The sequence below is a fragment of the Balaenoptera acutorostrata genome, chromosome 9 (genome assembly GCF_949987535.1).
Source record: "Balaenoptera acutorostrata chromosome 9, mBalAcu1.1, whole genome shotgun sequence".
NCBI lineage: Eukaryota > Metazoa > Chordata > Mammalia > Artiodactyla > Balaenopteridae > Balaenoptera > Balaenoptera acutorostrata.
The window spans coordinates 79596833-79619493 of record NC_080072.1 but is presented as its reverse complement, the minus strand read 5'-3'; the positions used below and the strand labels follow the sequence as shown (position 1 = coordinate 79619493).

Sequence of the window (22661 nt, the reverse complement as noted above, 5' to 3'; positions counted from 1 at the left end):
TCCATTAATAAATTTTAGGCCTTGATATAGTAGATTGTTCAAAATTATATGCAAAAATATTAAATTCTGAGGACTTGGAAAGGCACTTCATTGCATGTTGGATTGAAAATGTTTAGAAAGCCTCCCTCACGCAAATTGGCAACACCAAAAAGTCCACCCCACAGCAAGGAGGAGCTTAGTTGTAGAAGGTGCAATCAATCCTGTGCCTCTACTAGTCAGAGTTTCTTTTATTGGTGGCATATGCCATAGTCTTGACTTTTAAAACAGAGTACTGGTTCTGTTCAGGTAAGCAAATATGAATCTCCAAGAATGTGTAAAAACAACCCAAAACAAGTGTTATTTTGGATAACTTGGCTTTATACCAATGTAGCAAGACCTTTTGAAATGACTATGCAATTTCACATGTAACTTCTTAGAATGTTTAGAATACTTAAAAAGATGTTATTTTCTACATTTATAAGCAAATTTACTAGACTACAAAAGATGCCTAGTGTTTAGGAGGATTATATTTTGCCAGAATCACAAATTTGTCCCATTAGGGTGTTGAGTTTGAGAGAATGAAATTTACTAGTTTTGTATTTATAATTTGACATGTCTGTAGAAGCTTGATTGATTAAATGTATAAGTGGGAGAATTTTATCAAATTTATGGAAAAATAAAGAAGTGAAAATGACTTACTTTTTTTTTTTTTTTTTTTTTTTAAATTTTATTTATTTATTTATTTATTTATTTATTTATTTATGGCTGTGCTGGGTCTTCGGTTCGTGCGAGGGCTTTCTCTAGTTGCGGCAAGTGGGGGCCACTCTTCATCGCGGTGCGGGGACCGCTCTTCATCGCGGTGCGCGGGCCTTTCACTATCGCGGCCCCTCCCGTTGCGGGGCACAGGCTCCAGACGCGCAGGCTCAGCAGCTGTGGCTCACGGGCCCAGCTGCTCCGTGGCATGTGGGATCTTCCCAGACCAGGGCTCGAACCCGTGTCTCCTGCATTAGCAGGCAGATTCTCAACCACTGCGCCACCAGGGAAGCCCTGACTTACTTTTAAAATTAGTACATTTATAAATAAGAGCTGTATGTTGATTAAAAATAGGATTAAAGAAACATTATGGCTTAAGACAAAATAATAAAAATAAAACTCAAAAATAGGTTTAAGATTTATAACTTCAAGTACTACCTATTAATAGAGCAAAGGTAATTTAAAGATTCTTTTCATGATCACAATCTCCCCCTGGGCAATAAAAGCCTAGTGGCACTGAGTAAGAATAAGAGCAAATATGTGCTGAGCACACATCTCAGGGAAGGCCTGCATGGAGAACTATGGAGAAGAGATGGAATCTGTCACCAGGAGTTCAGGGAACTAGGTGGAAAACTGAAACATCATATCAAGAGCCAGAATGTGATAAATCATCCAAACACATGGACTCTCAGACACCTATTTCTCTGAAACACGTATCAATTTATAATTACACATGGTGGCACAATGATGTTTCAGGTGCCTAAGACTACAGGAAAGCTGATTTCCAGAAGAGTGAGTCTTTACTACAAGAAGCACAAACTCCCTCCATCACAGCATAAGAACATTTGATAACTTTCTCACTCAAATTACCTAGTTATGATAAAAACCCTAGTTCCAAGGTGCATTAAGTATCAAATATATTCTGATTGACTTGACCACATCCCCATTCAAAAGCTCTATTCAATATCATATATATATTCATTTGTTTTTCAGGAAGGATTTGTCCTTGAGTAGGTTCATTTGAATTTGAAAGGACTATCTTTATACTGGATATGAACAATGAAACCAATGTTAGAAAACACATTTCAAACTCTACTCAAATGCAAATTACACAACAGATTACTTTTTAGGTAATTGTTTAGAATGAACATTCAGTACTTACAAACCTCTTATCGGTTGGTTAATGTTTCCCTGATTAGATAAAAGTGGGCAATGAAAGATTTTATACTAATCACTCTGATTGGCAAAAAAGAAAGGAACACAAGAATAAAAACTGGAAATATTATTTTAACTCTTTAACATTAAAGGTATTTTAAATCATGCATTTTCTTTTGATAATTTCTGAAATTAATCACTAGGAAGAATTTCATCCAGATAAAATGATAGATTTTTGCATACACTCAATATTTATTACTTTCAAATGAGTGCTTTCCCAGTTTTTATCATTACTACATTCTAACTTGTATTTTAATAACAATCCAAAAGTCAGGCTTATTAAGGCTGTTTTAAAAATAAATTTATACATCATGAAAGTCAATTGAGTTAAATAAAATTTGAAAGTGCTTTAAAGGATATACACATAACCTTAGAAACATATAAAATTTGACTTTAAATGTCAAATAATTTGACTATGTAGATTACATATGAAGATACCCTAAACTAACCAAGGATTAAAGGTGGCAGATGACTAAAAAGGATTCAGAATATGATGGAAAATACATAAAATGTGTTCATTCAGAATGGTTTGACACAAATTCAGTAATAATACAGCCACAACATGTTTTCCTACATATCCCATGTGTTATGACAATGTCTCATACTTCACAATCTTGGGCACAATCTCCTAAAATTAGCAGTGTTCATATCTTCAGTTTTATAAATTGGAGCAGAGAAAATAAGGTAAAGAAACCCTCTATTGCCATTAAAAAAAAATCAAACTAAATATCAATTGCCTCCAATCTCTTTCTGGGATAAAGCAGGGTACATACTTATAAGTAATGAACACCAAATAAATAAAATAATTTTGGTTACTATAAAGCCCAGTAGTTAGTGGTTTTAACATGAGAAACTCTGAATGAAAATTTCAAATTTGCTGAGTACCATCAGATCAAAGGTGTACTACTATGATTTTTCCAGCGTTAACTTTTAATATCACATAATACCTCTGTGATAAAAATAACTACATGGTGGGGGTTGGGTTAAGATGCCAGCATAGGAAGATCCTGAATTCACCTCCTCCCATGGACACACCAAATCTACAACTACATATGGATCTGAAAAAGACCTGAACACTAGCTAAACATCACCTCCACAACAAAGGATAAAAGGACCACATCAAGATGGGTAGGAGAGTCAGAAGCGCAGTCTCACCGAAAACCTCACCTCTGGCACAGCAACCCACAAGCACAAGGGATCTCACAAATATGGAACTTCTCCCTGAGGAGCTGGGGGTTCGTGCCCCACATCAGGTACCCCAACGCTTACAACCTGCACTGGAGAGATGAGTGCCCAATACTTTTGGCTTTGAAAACCAACAAAAGGATGTGGGGACAGAAAAGTTTGCCCTTAAAGGGCTCACGTGCAGACTCATTCACCTCAGGACCCAGTGCAAAACCAAGTTTGAAAAGCTCCTAGACCATACATGAAGGAGATTCATTAGCTAAGATTAAAGGGTCTTTGGGACTTTCTCCTGGGACAGAGGTGCTGGTGAGCAACATTTTTGTGTTCTCACTCCACACTGCAAGAGTTAAAGGACCTGACTTGCTTCCATGCTCTCCTCTGGTCCCACTGAAGCCAGGGGGGCTTACCCCACCCTCACGTGTCCCTGTAGTTCTGCTGCAGCCCGTTATCTCACACTGCCCCCATGTGTTCCTGTGGCCTTGAGGCAGGAGATAGATGGGCCCCATGCTGAGCAGCTGGAGTTTGTCCTCTATGGACAGATACTCCAAGATGAAGACAATAATGGGAGGGAGGAGAAGCTGAGCCCTGCCCCAATAAGAAATAAAGAGACCACATATTCTTCATTCTTGAAGTCAAGGAGACCATCCTGACTATACACGCACAGAAAGGCTCCTCGGAGGTCAAAAGGGAGGGGGTGTCACTCCATAGTAAGTGATGTCAACCTACCCATAGCCCTCTTCGCTAGAATCCATCTTGGCTAAGAGATGTGCGCACACACATGGGAGGACCTTGAGATAAACCAAATATGGATTCAGAGCCAGGCAAAACAAGATGATTGGCCAGGAGAAATGCCCCATATAAGTGATTCAAACTACCACGAGGGTGCGACTCTCTCTGAGTCTGCCTGAGTCTATTCACATGTACCTTCTTTTCCTCCTAATAAACACTTTACTTGTTTCACTACTTTCTGTTTCTTTGTGGGAATTCAAGGCCAGGGGCCTTGTCACTGGCCAGTGTCCCTCATGGTCTAGTGGCTAGGATTCAGCACTCTCACTGCCATGGCCTGACTTCAATCTCCGGTTGGGCAACTGAAATTCTGCTTCAAGCCGCTGCGGGCTGAGGCCACCCAAGATCAGCCTCACTGTGACCATCATGTGCTTCTGCAGCACCACGGCAGCCAGCAGTCCCACCCCAGGCTCTCCTGTGGCCCACGAAGCCAGCAGGCACATGCATTCCACGTGCGAGACAGCCCTTGAGCACCTGGCTATGGTGTCCAGGGAGGCTTGCATTTCTGGGCCTTATGGCTCTGAAATAATTGAGGAGACAGTTCATGGTATGGAACCACCCCTAAGACACTGACGGCATACTGAAACACATCCCCAGACTTCTTGTGAAAAAGCCCTATTTACTTGTCCCAGAGCTTAAGCCTGAGGGGAAGGCTTCAAGGTTACCACACACCTAGAAGCTACGGAGGAGCTCTCGGGGAATACAGACTGGGGGATGCCATCCTTGCACTATCCCTTGGCCTCGTGACAGATCACCTGTACCTTCCAGAGAGGAGTTTATGCACTCATTTGGAGCCCTGTCTTTTGCAACTGTCACCAAGGGGACACCTCCAAATCACCTGGTCTTGAGGCCAGTAGGGAGTTACAACCATGGTCACACAATACTATATATACATGTGTTCTTTAAAAGCTGCTACCTGAGGGTCTTCATTCCAAACAGCCTGAAACTAGGTGTGGAATTAGATCCCTCCCTTTGGAACACTGATAGGTCTTGGCACAACCTCTGGGACTTATCAAGAAAAAAATTAAACGCTTAGATAATTACAAATATTCCAGAGACAACAAACAGTTAGGGCAGGGTTGAAAAATCAGGTTCATCTCCTACACAGGGCCACTCCTTCAAGACTGGGAGAGGTAACTGTATTGCCTAATATGTAGAAACAAACACAGAGAGATAAGCAAAATGAGAAAACAGAGGAATATGTCCCAAACAAAAGAAAAGATAAAAATCCAGGAAAAAAAAACCTTGCTGAAATGGAGGTAATCTACCTGCTAAAGAGTTTAAAGTAATGGACATAGAGATGCTCACTGATCTCTTGGAAGAAAAGATGAACGCAATGAGAACTTCCACAAAGAGACAGAAAATAAAAGTAAGTACCAAAAATAAATCACGGAGCTGAAGAATACTGTAACTGAAAAGAAAAATACACTAGAGGTTTTCAATAGCAGACTAGATGAAGCAGAAAGGATCAGCAACCTGGAAGACAGGACAGTGGAATTCATCCTAACAGATCAGAAGGAAAAAAAAAAAAAAGATTACTTAAGAGACCTATGGTGCAACATCAAGAGGAATGACATTCTCATTGTAGGGGTCCCAGAAGGAGAACAGAGAGAAAAAGGGGAAGAACATTTATTTGAAGAAATAATGGCTAAAAACATCCCTAATTGGGGGAAAGAAACAGACATTGAAGTCTAGGAAGCACAGAGAATTCCAAATAAGACGAACCCAAAGAGATCCAAAACAAGCACATTATAATTAAAATGTCAAAAGTTAAAGACAAGGAGAGAATCATAAAAGAAGCAAGAGAAAAACAACTTGCTACATATAAAGGAAGCCCCATAAGATTAACAGCTGATCTTTCAGCAAAAAATTTAAAGTCCAGAAGGGAATGGCACAATATATTCAAAGTGTTGAAAAGAAAAAACTTTCAACCAAAAATATTCTACAGGCAAGGTTATCATTCAGAACCGAAGGAGAGATAAAGAGTTTTCTACAGAAGCAAAAGCTAAAGGAGATCATCAACACTAAATCTGCCTTACAAGAAATGTTAAAGGGACTTCTTCAAGAAGAAAAAAAAAGGTATTAAATAGTAACACGAAAACATAAAAAAGTCAAAATCTCATGGGTAAAGGCAAATATATAGTAAAGTTAGTGGATTAACCATTTATAAAGCTAGTATAAAGGTTAAAAGACAAAAGTAGTAAAGTTAACTGTAACTACAATAATTAAGGGATATAGAAACAAGATGTAAATATAACATCAAAAACATAAAATGAGGGTGGGAGAAGTAGAAATGTACAGTTTTTAGAATGTGTCCAAACTTAAGTTGCTATCAGCTTATAACAGAGTACTATACACACACACACACACACACACACACACACACACACACATACACACACACGTAGTTTTTCTATATATGAACCTCATGGAAACCACAAACCAAAAACTTATAGTAGATACACTAAAGATAATGAGAAAGAAATCTATACACAACATGAAAGAAAGTCATCAAACCACAAAGGAAGAGAGCAAGAAAAGAAAGAAAGGAACAGAGAAGAACTATAAAAGCAGCCAGAAAACAAGTTGCAAAATGGCAATAAGTACATACTTGTTAATAACTACTTTAAATTTAAATGGACAAAATTCTCCAATCAAAAGCCATAGAGTGGCTGAATGGATTAAAAAACAAGACACAATTATATGTTGCCTACAAGAGATTCAGTTCAGGTCTAAGGACACAAACAGGCTGAAGGTGAAGGGATGAAAAAAGAAAAGGAAACAAAACAAAAACAAAAGGAAAACTGGTGTAGCTATACTTATATCAGACAAAACAGACTTTAAAACAAAGACTGTAATAAAAGACAAAGAAGGGCATTACAGAATGATAAAGGATTCAATCCAACAAGAGGTTATAACATTTTAAAATATATATGAAACAACATAGGAGCACCTTAATATAGAAAGCAGACATTACCAGACCTAAGGGGAGAACCTGACAGCAATACAATAATAGTAGGGGACTTTAACACCCTACTACCATCAATGGACAGATCATCCAGACAGAAAATAAGGAAACACTGGCCTTAAACAGCATATTAGACCAGATATACTTAATAGACACGTATAGAACATACCATCCAAAAGCAGCAGAATACACATTCTTCTCAAGTGCACATGGAACATTCTCCAGGATAGATTACACTTTATGCCACAAAACAAATCTCAATAAATTTAAGAAGACTGAAATCATATAAAACATCTTTTACAACCACAATGGTACGAAACTAGACCTACAAGAAGAAAACTGGAAAAATCACAAATACGTGGAGATTAAATAACATGCTACTGAACAAGCAATGGGTCAATGAAGAAATCCGAGGGGAAATCAATAAATAATATGAACAATGAAAATGGAAATACAACATTCCAAAATCTATGGGACAAAGCAAAAGCAGTTGTAAGAGGGAAGTTTATAGCAATACAGGCTTACCTAAAGAAAAAAGACAAATCTTAAACAGTCTAAGTTTAAACCTAAAGTAAGTGGAAAAAGAAGAATGAAGTCCAAAGGTAGTAGAAGGAAGGAAATAATAAAGATCAGTGTGAAAATAAATAAAACAGAGACTAAAAAATATTTAAAAAATCAATGAAACCAAGAGCTAGTTCTTCGAAAAGATAAACAAAATGGACAAATCTTTAGCTAGACTAACCAAGAATAAAAGAGAGAGGGCTCAAATAAGTAAAGTCGAAAATGAAAGAGGAGAAATTACAACCGATACCAGAGAAATACAAAGGATCATGAGAGACTACTAAGAACAATTATATGCCAACAAATTGGATAACCTAGAATATAGAAACATATCATCTTCCAAGACTTAATTATAAAGAAATAAAATATCTGAATAGACTGATTATTAGTAAAGAGATTGCAAAAAAATCCCAACAAACAAAAGTACAGGATCAGAGAGTGTCACTCATGGATTCTATCAAACATCCAAAGATTAAATACCTATCCTTCTCAAACTCATCCAAAAATTGAAGAAGAGGGAACATTTCCAAACTCATTTTATGAGGCCAGCATTATCCTGATACCAAAATCAGACAAGGGCACCACAAAAAAGAAAATTATAGGTCAATACCTCTGATGAAAATAGATGTAAAAATCTTCAACAAAATATTAGCAAATTGAATTCAACAATATATAAAAAGAATCATACAACATGATCAAGTGAGACTTATTCCAAGGATGCAAGGCTAGTTCAATATCCACAAATCAATAAACATGATACATATTTACAAAATGAACGATAAAAATCATATGATCATTTCCATAGATGCAGAGAAAGCATTTGACAAAATTCAACTTCCAATTATGATAAAAACTCTCAACACAGTGGGTATAGAGGGAACATACATTGACATAATAAAGGCCATATATGACAAGTCCACAGGCAATATCATATTCAATGGTGAAAAGCTGAAAGCTTTTCCTTTAAGATTAGGAACTATAGAAGGATGCCCACTCTCACTACTTTTATTCAACATAATATTGGAAGTCCTAGACACAGAAATTAGGCTAAAAAAAAAGAAATAAAAGGAATCCCAATAGGAAAGGAAGAAGAAAAAAATGTCACTATTTGCAGATGACATGATACTGTATAGAGAAAACAAACTATAGACTCCACCAAAGAAACCTCTTAGAACTAATAAATGAATTCAGTAAAGTTGCAGGATACAAAATCAATATACAGAAATCTGTTGCATTTTTATACACTAATTACAAAATATCAGAAAAGGTAACTAAGAAAACAATCCCATTTACAACTGCATCAAAAAGAGTAAAATACCCAGTAATAAATTTAACCAAGGAGGTGAAAGATGTACAATGAAAACTCTAAGACACTGATGATAAGATGACACAAACAAATGGAAGGGTATACCATGCTTATTAATTGGAAAAATGAATATCATTAAAATGACCGTACTACCCAAGGCAATCTGCGGATTCAATGCGATCCCTATCAATTATCACAGAAGTAGAACTAATAATTCTAAAATTGTATGGAACAATGAAAGACCCTGAATAGACAAAAGAAATCATGAGAAAAACAAACCAAAAAAAAAGACAAAAAAACCCACAAACGCTGGAGGTATCAAACTCCCTGATTTCAAACTAAACTATAAAGTTATAGTAATCAATACAGTATGGTATTGGCATAAAAACAGATGCATAAATCAATGGAACAGAGTAGAGGGCCCAGAAATAAACCCACGTATATATGAACAAATAATTTATGACAAAGGAGTCATGAATATACAGTGGGAAAATGACAGTCTCTTCAATAAATGGTGCTGGGAAAACTGGACAGACACATGCAAATAAATGAATCTTGACCACTATCTTATTCCACACACAAAAATCAACTCAAAATGGATTAAAACTTAAAATAGTCCTGAATCCATAAAACTTTTAGAAGAAAACATAGGCAATAAGCTCCTTGATGTCAGTGTTGGCATGGAATTTTTGAATCTGACCCCAAAAGCAAAGGCAACAAAACCAAAAATAAACAAGTGGGACTACATTAAACGGAGAAGCTTCTGCACAGCAAAGGAAACCATCAGCAAAATGTAGTGGTGACCGACTGAATGGGAGAAAATATTTGCAAATCATATATGATAAGGAATTAATATCCAAAATATATAAAGAATTCAAACAACTCAATAGCAAAAAACAATTTGATTAAAAAATGGGCAGAGGATCTATGTAGATATTTTTTCCAAAACACATACAGATGGCCCACAGGCACATGAAAAGATGTTCAACACCACTAATCATCAGAGAAATGCAAATCAAAACCGCAATGAAATATCACCTCCCACCTGCTATAATGGCTATCATCAAAAAGACAAGAAATAACAAGTTTTGTAGAGGATGTGGCGAGAAGAGAAACTTTGTACACTATTGGTGGGAAAGTATATTGGTGCAGCCACTATTGAAAATAGTACAAAGGTACTTCGAAGTTTAAGAACAGAGCTACCATATGATCCAGCTATTCTACTTCTGGGTATTTATCCAAAGAAAATGAAAACACTAATTCAAAAAGATATATCCACTGCTATGTTCATTGTAGCATTATTTACAAGAGCCAAGATATGGATATAACCTAAATTTCCATTGGTGGAGGACTGGATAAAGAAGACATGCTATATATACACAGTGGACTACTACTCAGCCATAAAAAAGGAAACTTTGTCATTTGCAAGAACATGGAGGGACCTCAAAGGCATTATGCTAAGTGAAATAAGTCAGAGAAAGACAAATACCATATGATTTTACTTATATGTGGAATATACAAAACAAAACAAACAAACAAAGGAAATGAAACCAAACTCAGATATAGAGAACAGATTCATGGTTATCAGAAGGGAAGGGAGTTGGAGGGTGGGTGAAATGGGTGAAGGGGGACAACTGTATGGTGACAGATGGTACTAGACTTATTGCACTAATCACTTCACAGTGTATACAAAGATTAAACTACTATGTTGTACACCTGAAACTAATATGTTATGGTACTTCAACTAAAAAAAAAAAATCTATGTGATAACATTTGAAATAATTATTAAAATGACTTACTTTCTTCTTTCTTGCTAATAATCGCAGGCAGAGTATAAATCTAAAAAACAAAGGAAGTCAGTGAGTTACTTGCAATTAATGACCCAGCACAGAAGATTACCAGGGCAATATTGGTACAATGATACACAAAGGGAGTGTCTTGATTTCAAGGTCTTACAAATACTGTGTCCACAATGCCATCTCCCCAGCCCGACTTCCAATCTCGCCTCCCACTCCTTTCCATCCCCGGCTGTCCTGCCCTGGGCGAAGTTTTACCTCTTTCCCTCTGATCTAAGCATCTCATTCTATTCTCCAACATGATGCATAATTTCCCTTCTTCAGGAAGTATCTCATGATGGATTTCACCTGATTGTTCCTTCCTTAAATTATCTGCTTAGTGTTTTTTTCTTAGCGTGTACAATCCTAACTTGTACTTGTTGAGCTATCACACTGTCTTCTAAATTTCTTCTAGGTCAGGGCTTGCCCCTCAACTGTTAGTGGTAAAGAACCAAGTTCCTTTGTTTTTAATTTTTAATCTGTCGCTGACTGACATTTTTATAAATTACAATAAAATTTAAATGTAATACACATAATAAAGAATAGATGCAGAGTCCAAATTTTTTATTATTAAATTCAACAGATGTAAAATGACTTCTCATTGCTATAAAATTTTCCAGATGCTTAATCATAATCTCTGCACTCATCTTATTGTAGCCTGGTAACGGTTTGTAGGATGGACTCAGTCTGGGGACCACACTTTGTGTAGCTCTGTTGTTGCATAGGTACTTTTCAGAAGAATGGTCACAGGTTCTCTGTCATTTAAAAGATAGTTTTCAAGGGACAGGTTTGGGTATCCTATTTGCTCTGTGTGCTCATCCCTCTAATCATTTATTGCAGTGTTCTCCACAAAAGTCATCAATGATTTATTCCCTTTTTAATATAAGCCTCCCTGATAATTTTAAGTAAATTATGTCAACATCAAAATAACTATTATAAAAATGGGGATCTGGATAGAGGGAAAATGTCAAGCCACAAACAGTTTTAGCAAAGGAGACTTTTAAACCATGGTCTAGGACCAGGATTAGTTCTTTCCCTGAAACTTGTTCATCATGCTGATCATAAAGCCTAGCACAAGCCTTGCAGAGTGGGCACTCAAGAATTATTAACTAAATAAAATAATCTAATCAATGTAGCCAAATTAATGATTATAAGTAATTTTTTAAAAGTAATTTTAGGGTTTTAAATTAGTCCTGGAAGTCCCCTGGGGAAACGAATTCAGAAGTTGGTGTTATGTGCCAGTGACACAACACTAGGAAAATAGTAAGAGTCTCTACTCCTCTGATCTGCTATTTTAATATTTTCAAATACACTATAGACATATAAAATTTTTTTCAGATGTACTTTGCAATTATTAGAACAATAAAATCTAAATTATAGAATATGTCATATTCCTACCGGTTCCTTCCCATCCATGGCTTCAAGCCAGAGTTTCCGATTAGCTTCTGAAAAGGCTTGCAATGTGATGATTCCATGCCTATTAAAAAATATTTTATATATTCAATTTACTACTTTTATGCCTTTACACATTTCTTATTTTAAAAAAATTCTTAGCTAACTTTAAAAGTAAAATTTGAAGAAAAAGCAGGAAAGAGAAGAAAGAAAAGAGAGAAAAGAAGATAGGAAAGAGCAGAAAAAAGAAGGAATTTTAAAAATGAAATCAATAAGTGTTTTAGGTATAAGACTATCTGAAGGAGCTTAGGCTCAAACTATTTCCCCTGAAATGACCAAAAAGGATGAAAAGCTACATTCACAGAAGTTCAAAAGCACCCAAACATTCCACAGTATGAGAATGATTAAGATTATGACCCAACGTGGTACAACTAGTCACTAAAAATAATTACAATGAGTATATAGCAATATGGAAAGCCTTATACCATAACTAGTCAATTATTAAGAAGACACTAAAACCAAAGTGTTTACATATACAATGATCACAATATTACAATTAATACGTATAAAAACAACTCTCTCCCATGCACCCATTCTGAGATAGCTACTTGAGGATGTGCTTCAAGAAAAGAGCAAGCAAAGGGAGGAAGGAAACCAATATAAGAGAGAGAAAAATAGAAAATTCAGAAAAAAGTGAAATTAATCTAATTAATTGTGCAGGCTGTCCATAAGATAAACAGAAAACTAGAGGGTTCTGTGAAAAGGTACATGAAGAAGGAAATTTCATTTAAATATTGTGTGGTTAAAAGCCTGGAGTGAGTTAAAACTGTGATAAAGGCATATATCTCTACATAAACAGGAAAACAGCTCATTAGACTGATAGGAAAAGGGAAAATGTATTATAAAGATCAAGGTAATTTTATCTTGGAGAATCTAAGCCAGTGTAAAACACAAATAATAACAACAATCAATACTTGTTGGCTGTTTATTATGTGCCAGGCACTGTGCTATAAGTATGTCTCCTTTATTATCTCATTTATTCCTCACAACAACCCTTTGATGTGGGTACTGATTATCCTTGTTTTACAGATGAAACAACTAAAGCACAGAGTTTAACAGTGTGCTCCAAGTATATATCTAGAAAGTGTCGAAAAAAAGAAAAGAGAAATCACTAACATGTTGGTATTTATCTACATAGAAAAACCAGAAGCTCCTACCACAAAACTATTAAAACCAAGAGTTCAACAACTGTGCTGGATATAGACTGATATATAAAAAAATTCATAGCCTTTCTCTATGGCAATCTTAACCATAAAACAAAAAAAGAGTTTCTACTAAAGAATTTAAATAAAAAGAATATACCCAAAAATAAATCTGAAAAAAATATATATGTAAAAGATATGTAAAATCCTTGGGAGACTTCAACTCACCATTCAACTCCAGTCAAAAATCCCAAAGGATGTTTTGGAGAGAAAGGGAAACTTAATAAGCAGATCTATAAAGCATAAGAACACAGGGCCAAAATAGCTAACACTATTTTAAAGAAGCATAAGAACAAGGCTATGCCCTACTAAATAGTTAACAAGCTATCATACATAAGCTATAGTATATAACAGTGTATATAGTATGTCAGAGTATATATACAGTGTATACACACACACACACACACACACACACACACACACACACACACACACACACACACAAAGCTAGAGTATTCAGAAAAGCATGGTGGTAATGCAGGGGAAGAAAAATAGATTATGGAATGCAACAGAGATCAAGAAACATACCCCTCCTTATTTTGTTTCTATTCTACTTGTATTGAAACAATAAAGGAACAGAGCTAAATAATTCCACTAGGTGATAAGCTTGAACGCACAACCTTTATGTCTCTCCCAATATTCTGTGGCTAAGAATGCCCAGAACAGTGTTGTGTACATGGTAGGCACTGATTTTCACTGGCTAAAGGAAGCTTATGGAATTTGCAGTTGTGTCTTATTATTCCTTGGGAACAAGGCCACTAGATTTCAAAAGCATACAAAAAGGCTGACGCAGGAGCCATGAACAATGAATGCCATCAGGTTCCTTCATTTTGATGGGGACCTCAGTCCACAATATGCACTTTCCCCTAAGGCAGTCATCTTTATTGATTTTCCAGATTCTTCTCTGAGTGATGTTACCCTTTGGTAGTACTCTGTGTCTGATTTATTTTTTTGAAAGCATCATGCAATACTTATTTGTTGAATAAACAAGTGAAAGAATGAAATAAACATATATATTGTCTTTAAAAAAGAGACTGAAAAACAAGCACTTTATGCTGTTTCATATTTACATCTATACATAGAAAGAAACAAATAATTTAGATTATTAAAAAATGTAAAGTGAAAAGTTCAAACCTTTCGACTACTTCTATGTCAAAGCAGAATCGTTTATCAATTGAATCTGTCTTTCGTCGGATACAAGATTTTAATTTAAACATTTCTGGTGAGCTAGTAACAAGGCCATTCTGAAACAAGAAGTGGAGCACATTACTGACATGATGACAAGGTGAACTGAAATATATTAAATACACCATCTAAAGTTTCCATATTAAAATAACTTAGAGTGCAGTTTATGTATAAAGATCATAATCACACCCTGTTTCTATAAATACAGACTTCTGCCTAATGTTAACTGCCCAACTGTAACACACCAAACCATTTATTAATAAATTAATCATATATACATGTTTTATTCAATGAATTCTGTGACATGCCTGTCTAGTACCCTTCAACATATTTACTTATAATGTTAAATTATACTATAATATGTGTGTGTGTGTGTGTGTGTGTGTGTGTGTGTGTGTGTTTGTATTGGAGCCGTAGAGTATTAAATGATAGCTGGCTCAAAACCTCAAGAGAGCTACCAAAATAATAAAGTTCTAGTAGATACTTGCTATGATGTTATTACTATCATGCATACCACGTAATTCCCCTGCTGGTAACCAACTAGTAGTCTGCTGCTAAAACTAAACTAAACCTCTTTTGACAGGATCCAACATAGGCTCAATTCATAATTCTCTTCTATACCTGAAATGCCAGTCAATTTTAAGGGGAATATTTACCTAATGCCTGGTTAATTCTATTGTTTCTGGTTGCAAATCTCTCTTATTAATAGAACTCTGGCTTGGACTATTTATTATTAGCTCACTGACTGTCACATAAACTGACTTTTGGGCAATATCTTTTCTTGTGAAACTTTTAGAGTAGAAACTAGGCATGATTATAGCATTTAATAACTTCTTGTGATGGTAGCAATCTAAGGTTTCTTTTTCTCTGGTATGTTCTCCTTTATTTTATGTCTCTTACTTTGAATTATTAGACTCTAATGAATGCCCAAGCACAATAAGTTTCAGCTGATGTATTTGAGTATGTGTCTAAGTTAGATCAACATTTACCTCTGCCATGATCTACACCACAAATTAGCTGAGTAAGTCACTTACTTTCTATTGTCTTTATTTTTTAATCAGGTAAAATGAGGCTAGCCTAAATAATCTTTAGGATAACTCCCAGCTCTAGGATTCTTAGATGATGGTTCAATTATTTAATTCACAGGTCCAATTGTTTGCCATATTCATATCTTAACTCACAAAAAGAGTGTACACTACGTGCAATAAAGGTGTTGTATTCTGTAGCACTTCCGCATATAAGGTACACTTTGTTCTGTACTGTTCACTACCCATGCGAGACATTCAGTGACTGATTTACTTTAGGGGTAAATAAGCATTGATTGATTTCTTCTGAGAAACTTTGTTGGCCAGCATTTCAGTAAGTAGTACACAGTGCAGAAAAGGAAGTGGCATGCAGGGGCAAACCCGGGCTCCCACAAGAGACCACCTGGAAGAAAGATGCAGATGCCTTGAGCCTGGACCAGCCACTGACAGTCTCTATGGGCTGCTGGCCAACCAACAACGCAAACAACTCTACTGCCAGGGATAGGAGATGACACCTACCAAGGTGTCCCTACATTTAATATAACTGCTTATAAACATTCCATGGCCAAAATAAAAGAAAAATCCTGGCCACTCTTTTTAAGTCTTCAAGGTCACTAAAGTGAGAGAAAATTTTTTGACTTTTCAATTTTTAAAAATTGTGAGCACGTTTATTAGAAAAATAAGCACACATGATTTTTGTTTGTTTTGCTTCCATTACGTAAATAACAAGTTCAATTAAAAATAAAAACAACTCACCATTTTCCCACTGGATTTCATTTCTGAAACACTCATTGTAAATGTTTTACTTCCCTTATCATATGTACAATAATGTTTAGTCCATGTAAAACCAAGTGGTCCTAGTATAAGGAAACAAACATTACAGATTGTTAATAAATGATCTGTATCTAAGTTTGTACAGTTTTTGATGCCATGAAACACAACTGAGTATTCCCATAGACTATGCAAGTTGGGAATGTTTACTGTGAGTGAGAAAGGCTAGGCTGGAGCAAGAGTGGTGTAGGGTAGAGGGTCTTGCAGCCAAACAACTTGGCTTTATTTACAGTTCCGACACTCACTCTGTAAACTCAGGAGTTACTTTAGATCTGAACTTCAGTTACCTCATCTGTAAAAGTGGTATACTTGCATCCCGTAGAGGTAGGAAGAATGAGAAATGACAGTCTGAGGTACTATAACAGGTCTCCTTACTTCCATCTTTGTCCTCTATTTTTGAAACTGCCAGAAATACCCCGCTAAAAATTTAGCCAGGTCATTTCACCCCTTTGTTCAAAACCCTCCAGTCATTTCCCACATTACCCCAGATAAAAACCAAAGGCCCCACATGATCTGGCTCCTCAGTATTGATCTCACTGCCTTTTGCCTCATATACTCTACTCCAGCTACACTGGCCCCCTTGCTGATCTCAGAACTCAGTGAATGCATTTCTACCCCAGGGCATTTGCACTTCACTGGACCACTTTTCCTTCAGATAGCTGCATGACCATGTCACTTCTTTCAGGTCTTTTCCTAAATGTCACCTTTATAAAATGGCCTTTTCTGTAGAGATAGCTAACATCACAGCACCCTCACCTTGATATTTCTTATCTCTCTTTCTTGTTTTAACTTTATTTCTTCACTTTACCACTGATAGGACTAACATTTTACTAATTCACCCGATTTATTGTCTGTCTCCATCACTAAGGCTCTATGTGAACAGGAACCAGTGATGTTCTGCTGACTAGTATATTCTTAATCCTTAGAACAGGGCCAGACATACAGTTGTTCCTCAATAAAGATTTGATAAATGAATGAAGGAATGAATCACTCATCTTTCTCTAAGACCTTACTGACCATAGAGTTATTTCCTCTTAACACTAATCTGAAAAAAAGTGAATTCAAATTACTCTTTAAAATGAAAATAATTTCTACCATTTATATTAAAAGCTGTATATGTAAACTGCTCAATTTCTTTTCCCCCATAAACACAATCCTGCTGTGGTGTGCAACCCTTTCCCACAGTGTGTCACTTAATCATCCAGTAGTCTTAAAAACTGTTTAATGCTGCTTCACCAGGGCACAGGAATGCACCATAAGTTCAATTTTTTCATGACCCAGGTAGAAGACCTTCAGCTTTTCCCCAGGGAAGCCAATTATCCTGCACCCAAATGCCGTAGAGGGCTGAGTGGGTTGAAAATGGAGTTTGTTTCCTATAGCTTCTCCATATAGGGTCCCATCTGGCTCAACACCTGGATCTCTCCAGCAACAATTATGTACAATGTTATTGCTGGCTTGGTTTTACAACCATATATCCAAAAGCAAGAAACTGAATTGTAGAAATGCACTGCTTGAGAAAAGTGTTTCAAGAGCCATTTGAATTTTTTTTCTATAATAATAGTGCCCTTGGTGTCATGTTTAGCTTTAATACTTAAACCACTCCAAATTTTAAAATTATGGGGTGCAGCTATATACTTGGTAATTACTGTATAAGGATTACTGCAATTAACTTCAATTCTGTTTTGGGACCATTTCACACTATAATACTTAACAATACTTGTTGATAACTCTGTTACACGTGGTGTAAAACACTTACAGGCTTAGAGCTGATTAGTGGAAAGTGGCTGGATAGAAATCCTTATAGTGACTTTACTACTTAGGAAGCGATTTATGAAGCAATATTAACTGTAATTTTTTTTTTTTTTTTTTTTTTATGGCTGTGTGGGGTCCCCGTTTCTGTGCGAGGGCCCCCTCTAGTTGCGGCAAGCGGGGACCACTCTTCATCGCGGTGCGCGGGCCTCTCACTGTCGCGGCCTCTCTTGTTGCGGAGCACAGGCTCCAGACGCGCAGGCTCAGTAATTGCGGCTCACGGGCCCAGTTGCTCCGCGGTATGTGGGATCTTCCCAGACCAGGGCTCGAACCCGTGTCCCCTGCATCGGCAGGCAGATTCTCAACCACTGCGCCACCAGGGAAGCCCTAACTGTAATTTTTAAATAAAGCTGCTGCAACACTCTGATGACATTTTAGACCCGAGGTGTTTTTTTTCCTGCCTCCATCTTAAGTTCAGAACCCCGTGCATTTAATCTTCAAGTGCGCGGCACACACATGCTGCTTTCTTTAAAGTTGCCTGGCACCAGGCCAGGGCAGACGTTCTTAGGCAAGCAATTCTGAAGTCCCTAAAAAAAGTCTGGGTAAATAGAATTTATTATAGCTCTAAAGTTGCAAAACAAAACAAGTTTAATTATCTTACCCAGTGCGCATCTGAGGTTGCTGAGATGATGTCTGTGGAATGGGAGGGAATTAACATTCACTGAATACCTACTAAGTGCCAACATTTTATCTAGGAACTTTTAAAGTCAGACATTATAAAGAACATTTTACATAAAAGAAAATAAAGTTTAAGAGCTGCAGATGGTGCTACTTTCTTCATCAATAGGACATGCGATTGGAGTTGCTCTTTTCAGAGGAATGATATTTTTCAGGAGTTGTCTTAAGAATTAAATGAGATAAATATAAATTACACAGAATAGTAAGGGCTCCTAGAAGCACAGTGGTATTATTATGCACCACTACTGATAACAGAGACATTTTACATACACTATCTCTAATTCTTGTAATATTATTATGAGATAGATATAAATATCCCTCTTTTATAAATGAGGAGACTGAGCTCAGAAAGTTGCCTACCCAGAATCACCCAGTTAACAGGTAGCAAAAAATTCCAACATAGTTCTGTCTGACTCTGGACCCCATGCTCTTCCTGGTTAAACAGGAGTCTACTAGAATGCAATTTAATGTTTGCCTAGAGGTGGGTAACATACAAACCACATATCCAGATAAAGTGGAATGCTATGTCTAAACAGCAATAATCTGCTGCCACCCCATTACATCCATGTCCATTTATCACTCAATTTACAGCTCTGATATTTACTATTGATCACTGGTTGCTAGTTGTGTGAGTTTATCTGGTGCCTTCCACTACAGAATAAACACCTTGAAGGCATATTCATCTCATTTTCTGTTCCCACAGGACTTATTCAGTGATAGCAAGAGTACAATCAATATGTCTTAGTGAACTGGTCAGATTTTCTTAATATAAATGCTTTCAAAGATTCCAAGTAGAAAGGGGCTTTGAATACTTGTCCCTTATAGAAAAATAATTCCAACAGCATATAAATCCATTCATTTTTTCTTTTTAAATCCCTAGGCAAGGGGAAGAGGGGTGGATGGTAAGTGGGAATTAAAGGAGGGAGGGATTATATTGGGGCATAAGAACACTTTTGAAGGTGATGAATATGTTGATTGTGGTGATGGCTTCACAGGTGCATACATATGGCAAAACTGATCAAACTGTACTTTTTAAATATGTGCAGTTTGCTGCATGCCAAGTGTGCCTCACTAAAGCTATAAAAATAACACCGGCAGATACAGAGAAAAATGGAGATGGAAGCTGTCGTGGGAGCAGGAAGACAACATCATAAGAGAGGATGCTAAAAACAGAGGAGCCCAACTGTGACAGCCTCGAACGCCATGCACGGCCAGGGCCATCACAGGAGAGGCACAACCAAGCAAGCATTGCAGGGAGCTGCTGGAAGCTCTCTGAGAATGGACTGAGAAGCACAAGCCTGGGGGTGAGAAGAGAACAGTTAGGAGGTCACTGCAAGACTGCGGAGATGGAGAGAAGGTGTGGGTTCAAAGTGAATCGACAAGACAAATGGACAGACTTGGTCCCAGGCTACGGAGAGACACTAGAGTAGAAGATTTACCTGAGTTTTGTAGTCTAAGAGTAGATGTTATCATTTAGAGGGCAAGGAACTCTCAGAAAAACAGGTCAGTGCCACAAAGGGCTTTATGATCAGTTCAGCCTGACCCAGAGGAGAAGTCAGGTATCTTAGAACAAAAGATACCAACATCAGACAGGTGCATAAAACACTGCATTTTGTCCACCCATCCAGCCCTGAAATTATTAAAGGAACCATGCTTTTATTTTTTTTTATTTTTATTTTTTTAAACATCTTTATTGGAGTAGAATTGCTTTACAATGGTGTGTTAGTTTCTGCTTTATAACAAAGTGGATCAGTTATACATATACATATGTCCCCATATTTCTTCCCTCTTGCGTCTCCCTCCCTCCCACCCTCCCTATCCCACCCCTCTAGGTGGTCACAAAGCACTGAGCTGATCTCCCCATGCTATGAGGCTGCTGCCCACTAGCTATCTATTTTACGTTTGGTAGTGTATATATGTCCATGCCACTCTCTCACTTTGTCCCAGCTTACCCTTCCCTTTCCCCGTGTCCTCAAGTCCATTCTCTAGTAGGTCTGTGACTTTATTCCCGTCTTGCCCCTAGGTTCTCCATGACCACTTTTTTTTTTTTTTTAGATTCCATATATATGTGTTAGCATACGGTATTTGTTTTTCTCTTTCTGACTTACTTCACTCTGTATGACAGACTCTAGGTCCATCCACCTCACTACAAATAACTCAATTTCGTTTCTTTTTATGGCTGAGTAACATTCCATTGTATATATGTGCCACATCTTCTTTATCCATTCATCTGTCGATGGACACTTAGGTTGCTTCCATGTCCTGGCTATTGTAAATGGAGCTGCAATGAACATTTTGGTACATGACTCTTTTTGAATTATGGTTTTCTCAGGGTACATGCCCAGTAGTGGGATTGCTGGGTCATATGGTAGGAACTATGCTTTTAGTTTGATCCAAATGTCCAACAGCTGGGGAATGGGTAAGCAAACCACGGCACCATCCAATGGATAAACTACCAAGTAGCAATTGAACAGGGCATATTTGAAGGTTATATACACAAGAATTTTGCTAGGTAATCCAAAGCTTTTTTGTTTAGAACAAGATATTGTATATTCACAAAGCTTTTAGCAACTGTGTTAACAATGGTGGGGGAACCTCAAGAAATAAAATATTACTGAGTTAAAATGAATAAAAAATCTTCAGGCAAGAGGATGGCAAACCTCTACCAGATGCAGGTTTGAACAGGCCTCACTATCCACAAATTCTTCCACTCAGCAAAATGTGAGCTCCCCTCCAGGTACCCTCACAGTGAGGCTCTCAAATATGGAATAATTATTCAGTATTCAAACATCTCCTTAGAGTCCTGAGTCAAATCCATATACTGTATATATGACCAAAGCATCGGTCTTTTTCAACAAATTTTGGTAAAACCTATTTAGGATATTCTAATTAGAGAATAGATAGGCAGGTAATCAGATTTACCATTTTAACATCTGAAAGCAGCAGACTCGTCAAAGGTAGTTACGAGAGAGAAAGTCCTGGAACCGGACCTCCTGAGCCAGCAGCCCTCTACCACCTATGTAGTAATAAATGTTTGCCAAGATAACTGGATCAAACTGTTATTTGCTTGCATATTGCTAAGGAACAAATGAGCATCACCTAGGCATGTAAAATATAAAATATGTTGGCATTTTAGTGATCATTTTGCATCATGTCCAAAAAACTTTCACAGTCAACCCAACATCTACAGCTTCCGCATCTCAAACCCTTTAACTATAATGTCTTCTAACCAAAACAACTACATTGATCTATTGTCTACAGATAGGGAGACTTGGAGCAGTGCTACTGCATGTGGTCTGTGAGTCCCAGTATGTGAGAAAAAGTACAGAAAGTGAGAATAAGCATTTCAAAACTTTCAGAGCAATTTGAGATTACTGCAAAATCCAAGCACGTGATTTTGTGTTTTACGATGACACTGGTCAATGATGCACTGGAAGTAAAAACAACTGTTCCTTTAGCACAAACAGTAAGAGAGTGCTTTAGGGCATTCTGGTTTGAAATAGAGAGTTAATTTAGTCAGACTTGTTCCACTTTATGACAAGAAAGGACCTTAGTTATACAAGTTTGAATGGCTTTTTATTAATTTTTGTGAGAAAAACTTTCTTAGTGTGAAGCAATTATAGTAGTGTTCTATTGGGTCTGATGTTTATTTCCTAACATCAGGAAGGAAAGAGTGCCAGTCTGACATTACATAATTGCCAGTTTTACTCCTGAAAACTGTCAGAGCACAGAATTAAATGAAATAATGCTGCTGAAGGGGAAAACTATTACCAAAGTCACCAAGATGATTCATCTGATAAATGCTTTGATTTTTAATTCTCCATGAAACTTTAAATTGAGATTAGATATCACAATTAAATTCTAAACCTGAACTTGTGTTACTGTATCATC

General features: G+C 36.9%; 1 protein-coding gene across 2 annotated transcripts in view; it reads right to left on the bottom strand.

Moving 5' to 3' along the window:
* The window catches only part of ARHGAP42 (Rho GTPase activating protein 42), a 298470-nt gene that overhangs the window by 49188 nt on the left and 226621 nt on the right, over window positions 1-22661 (bottom strand). For both annotated transcript variants that reach the window (XM_057552511.1, XM_007191210.2), the window contains exons 9-12: window positions 16209-16309; window positions 14377-14486; window positions 11987-12065; window positions 10553-10592 (exon numbers count right to left, since the gene is read on the bottom strand). In XM_057552511.1, coding sequence (XP_057408494.1) covers window positions 10553-10592; window positions 11987-12065; window positions 14377-14486; window positions 16209-16309 — 330 coding nt within the window. The remainder of the gene's footprint in view (window positions 1-10552; window positions 10593-11986; window positions 12066-14376; window positions 14487-16208; window positions 16310-22661) is intronic.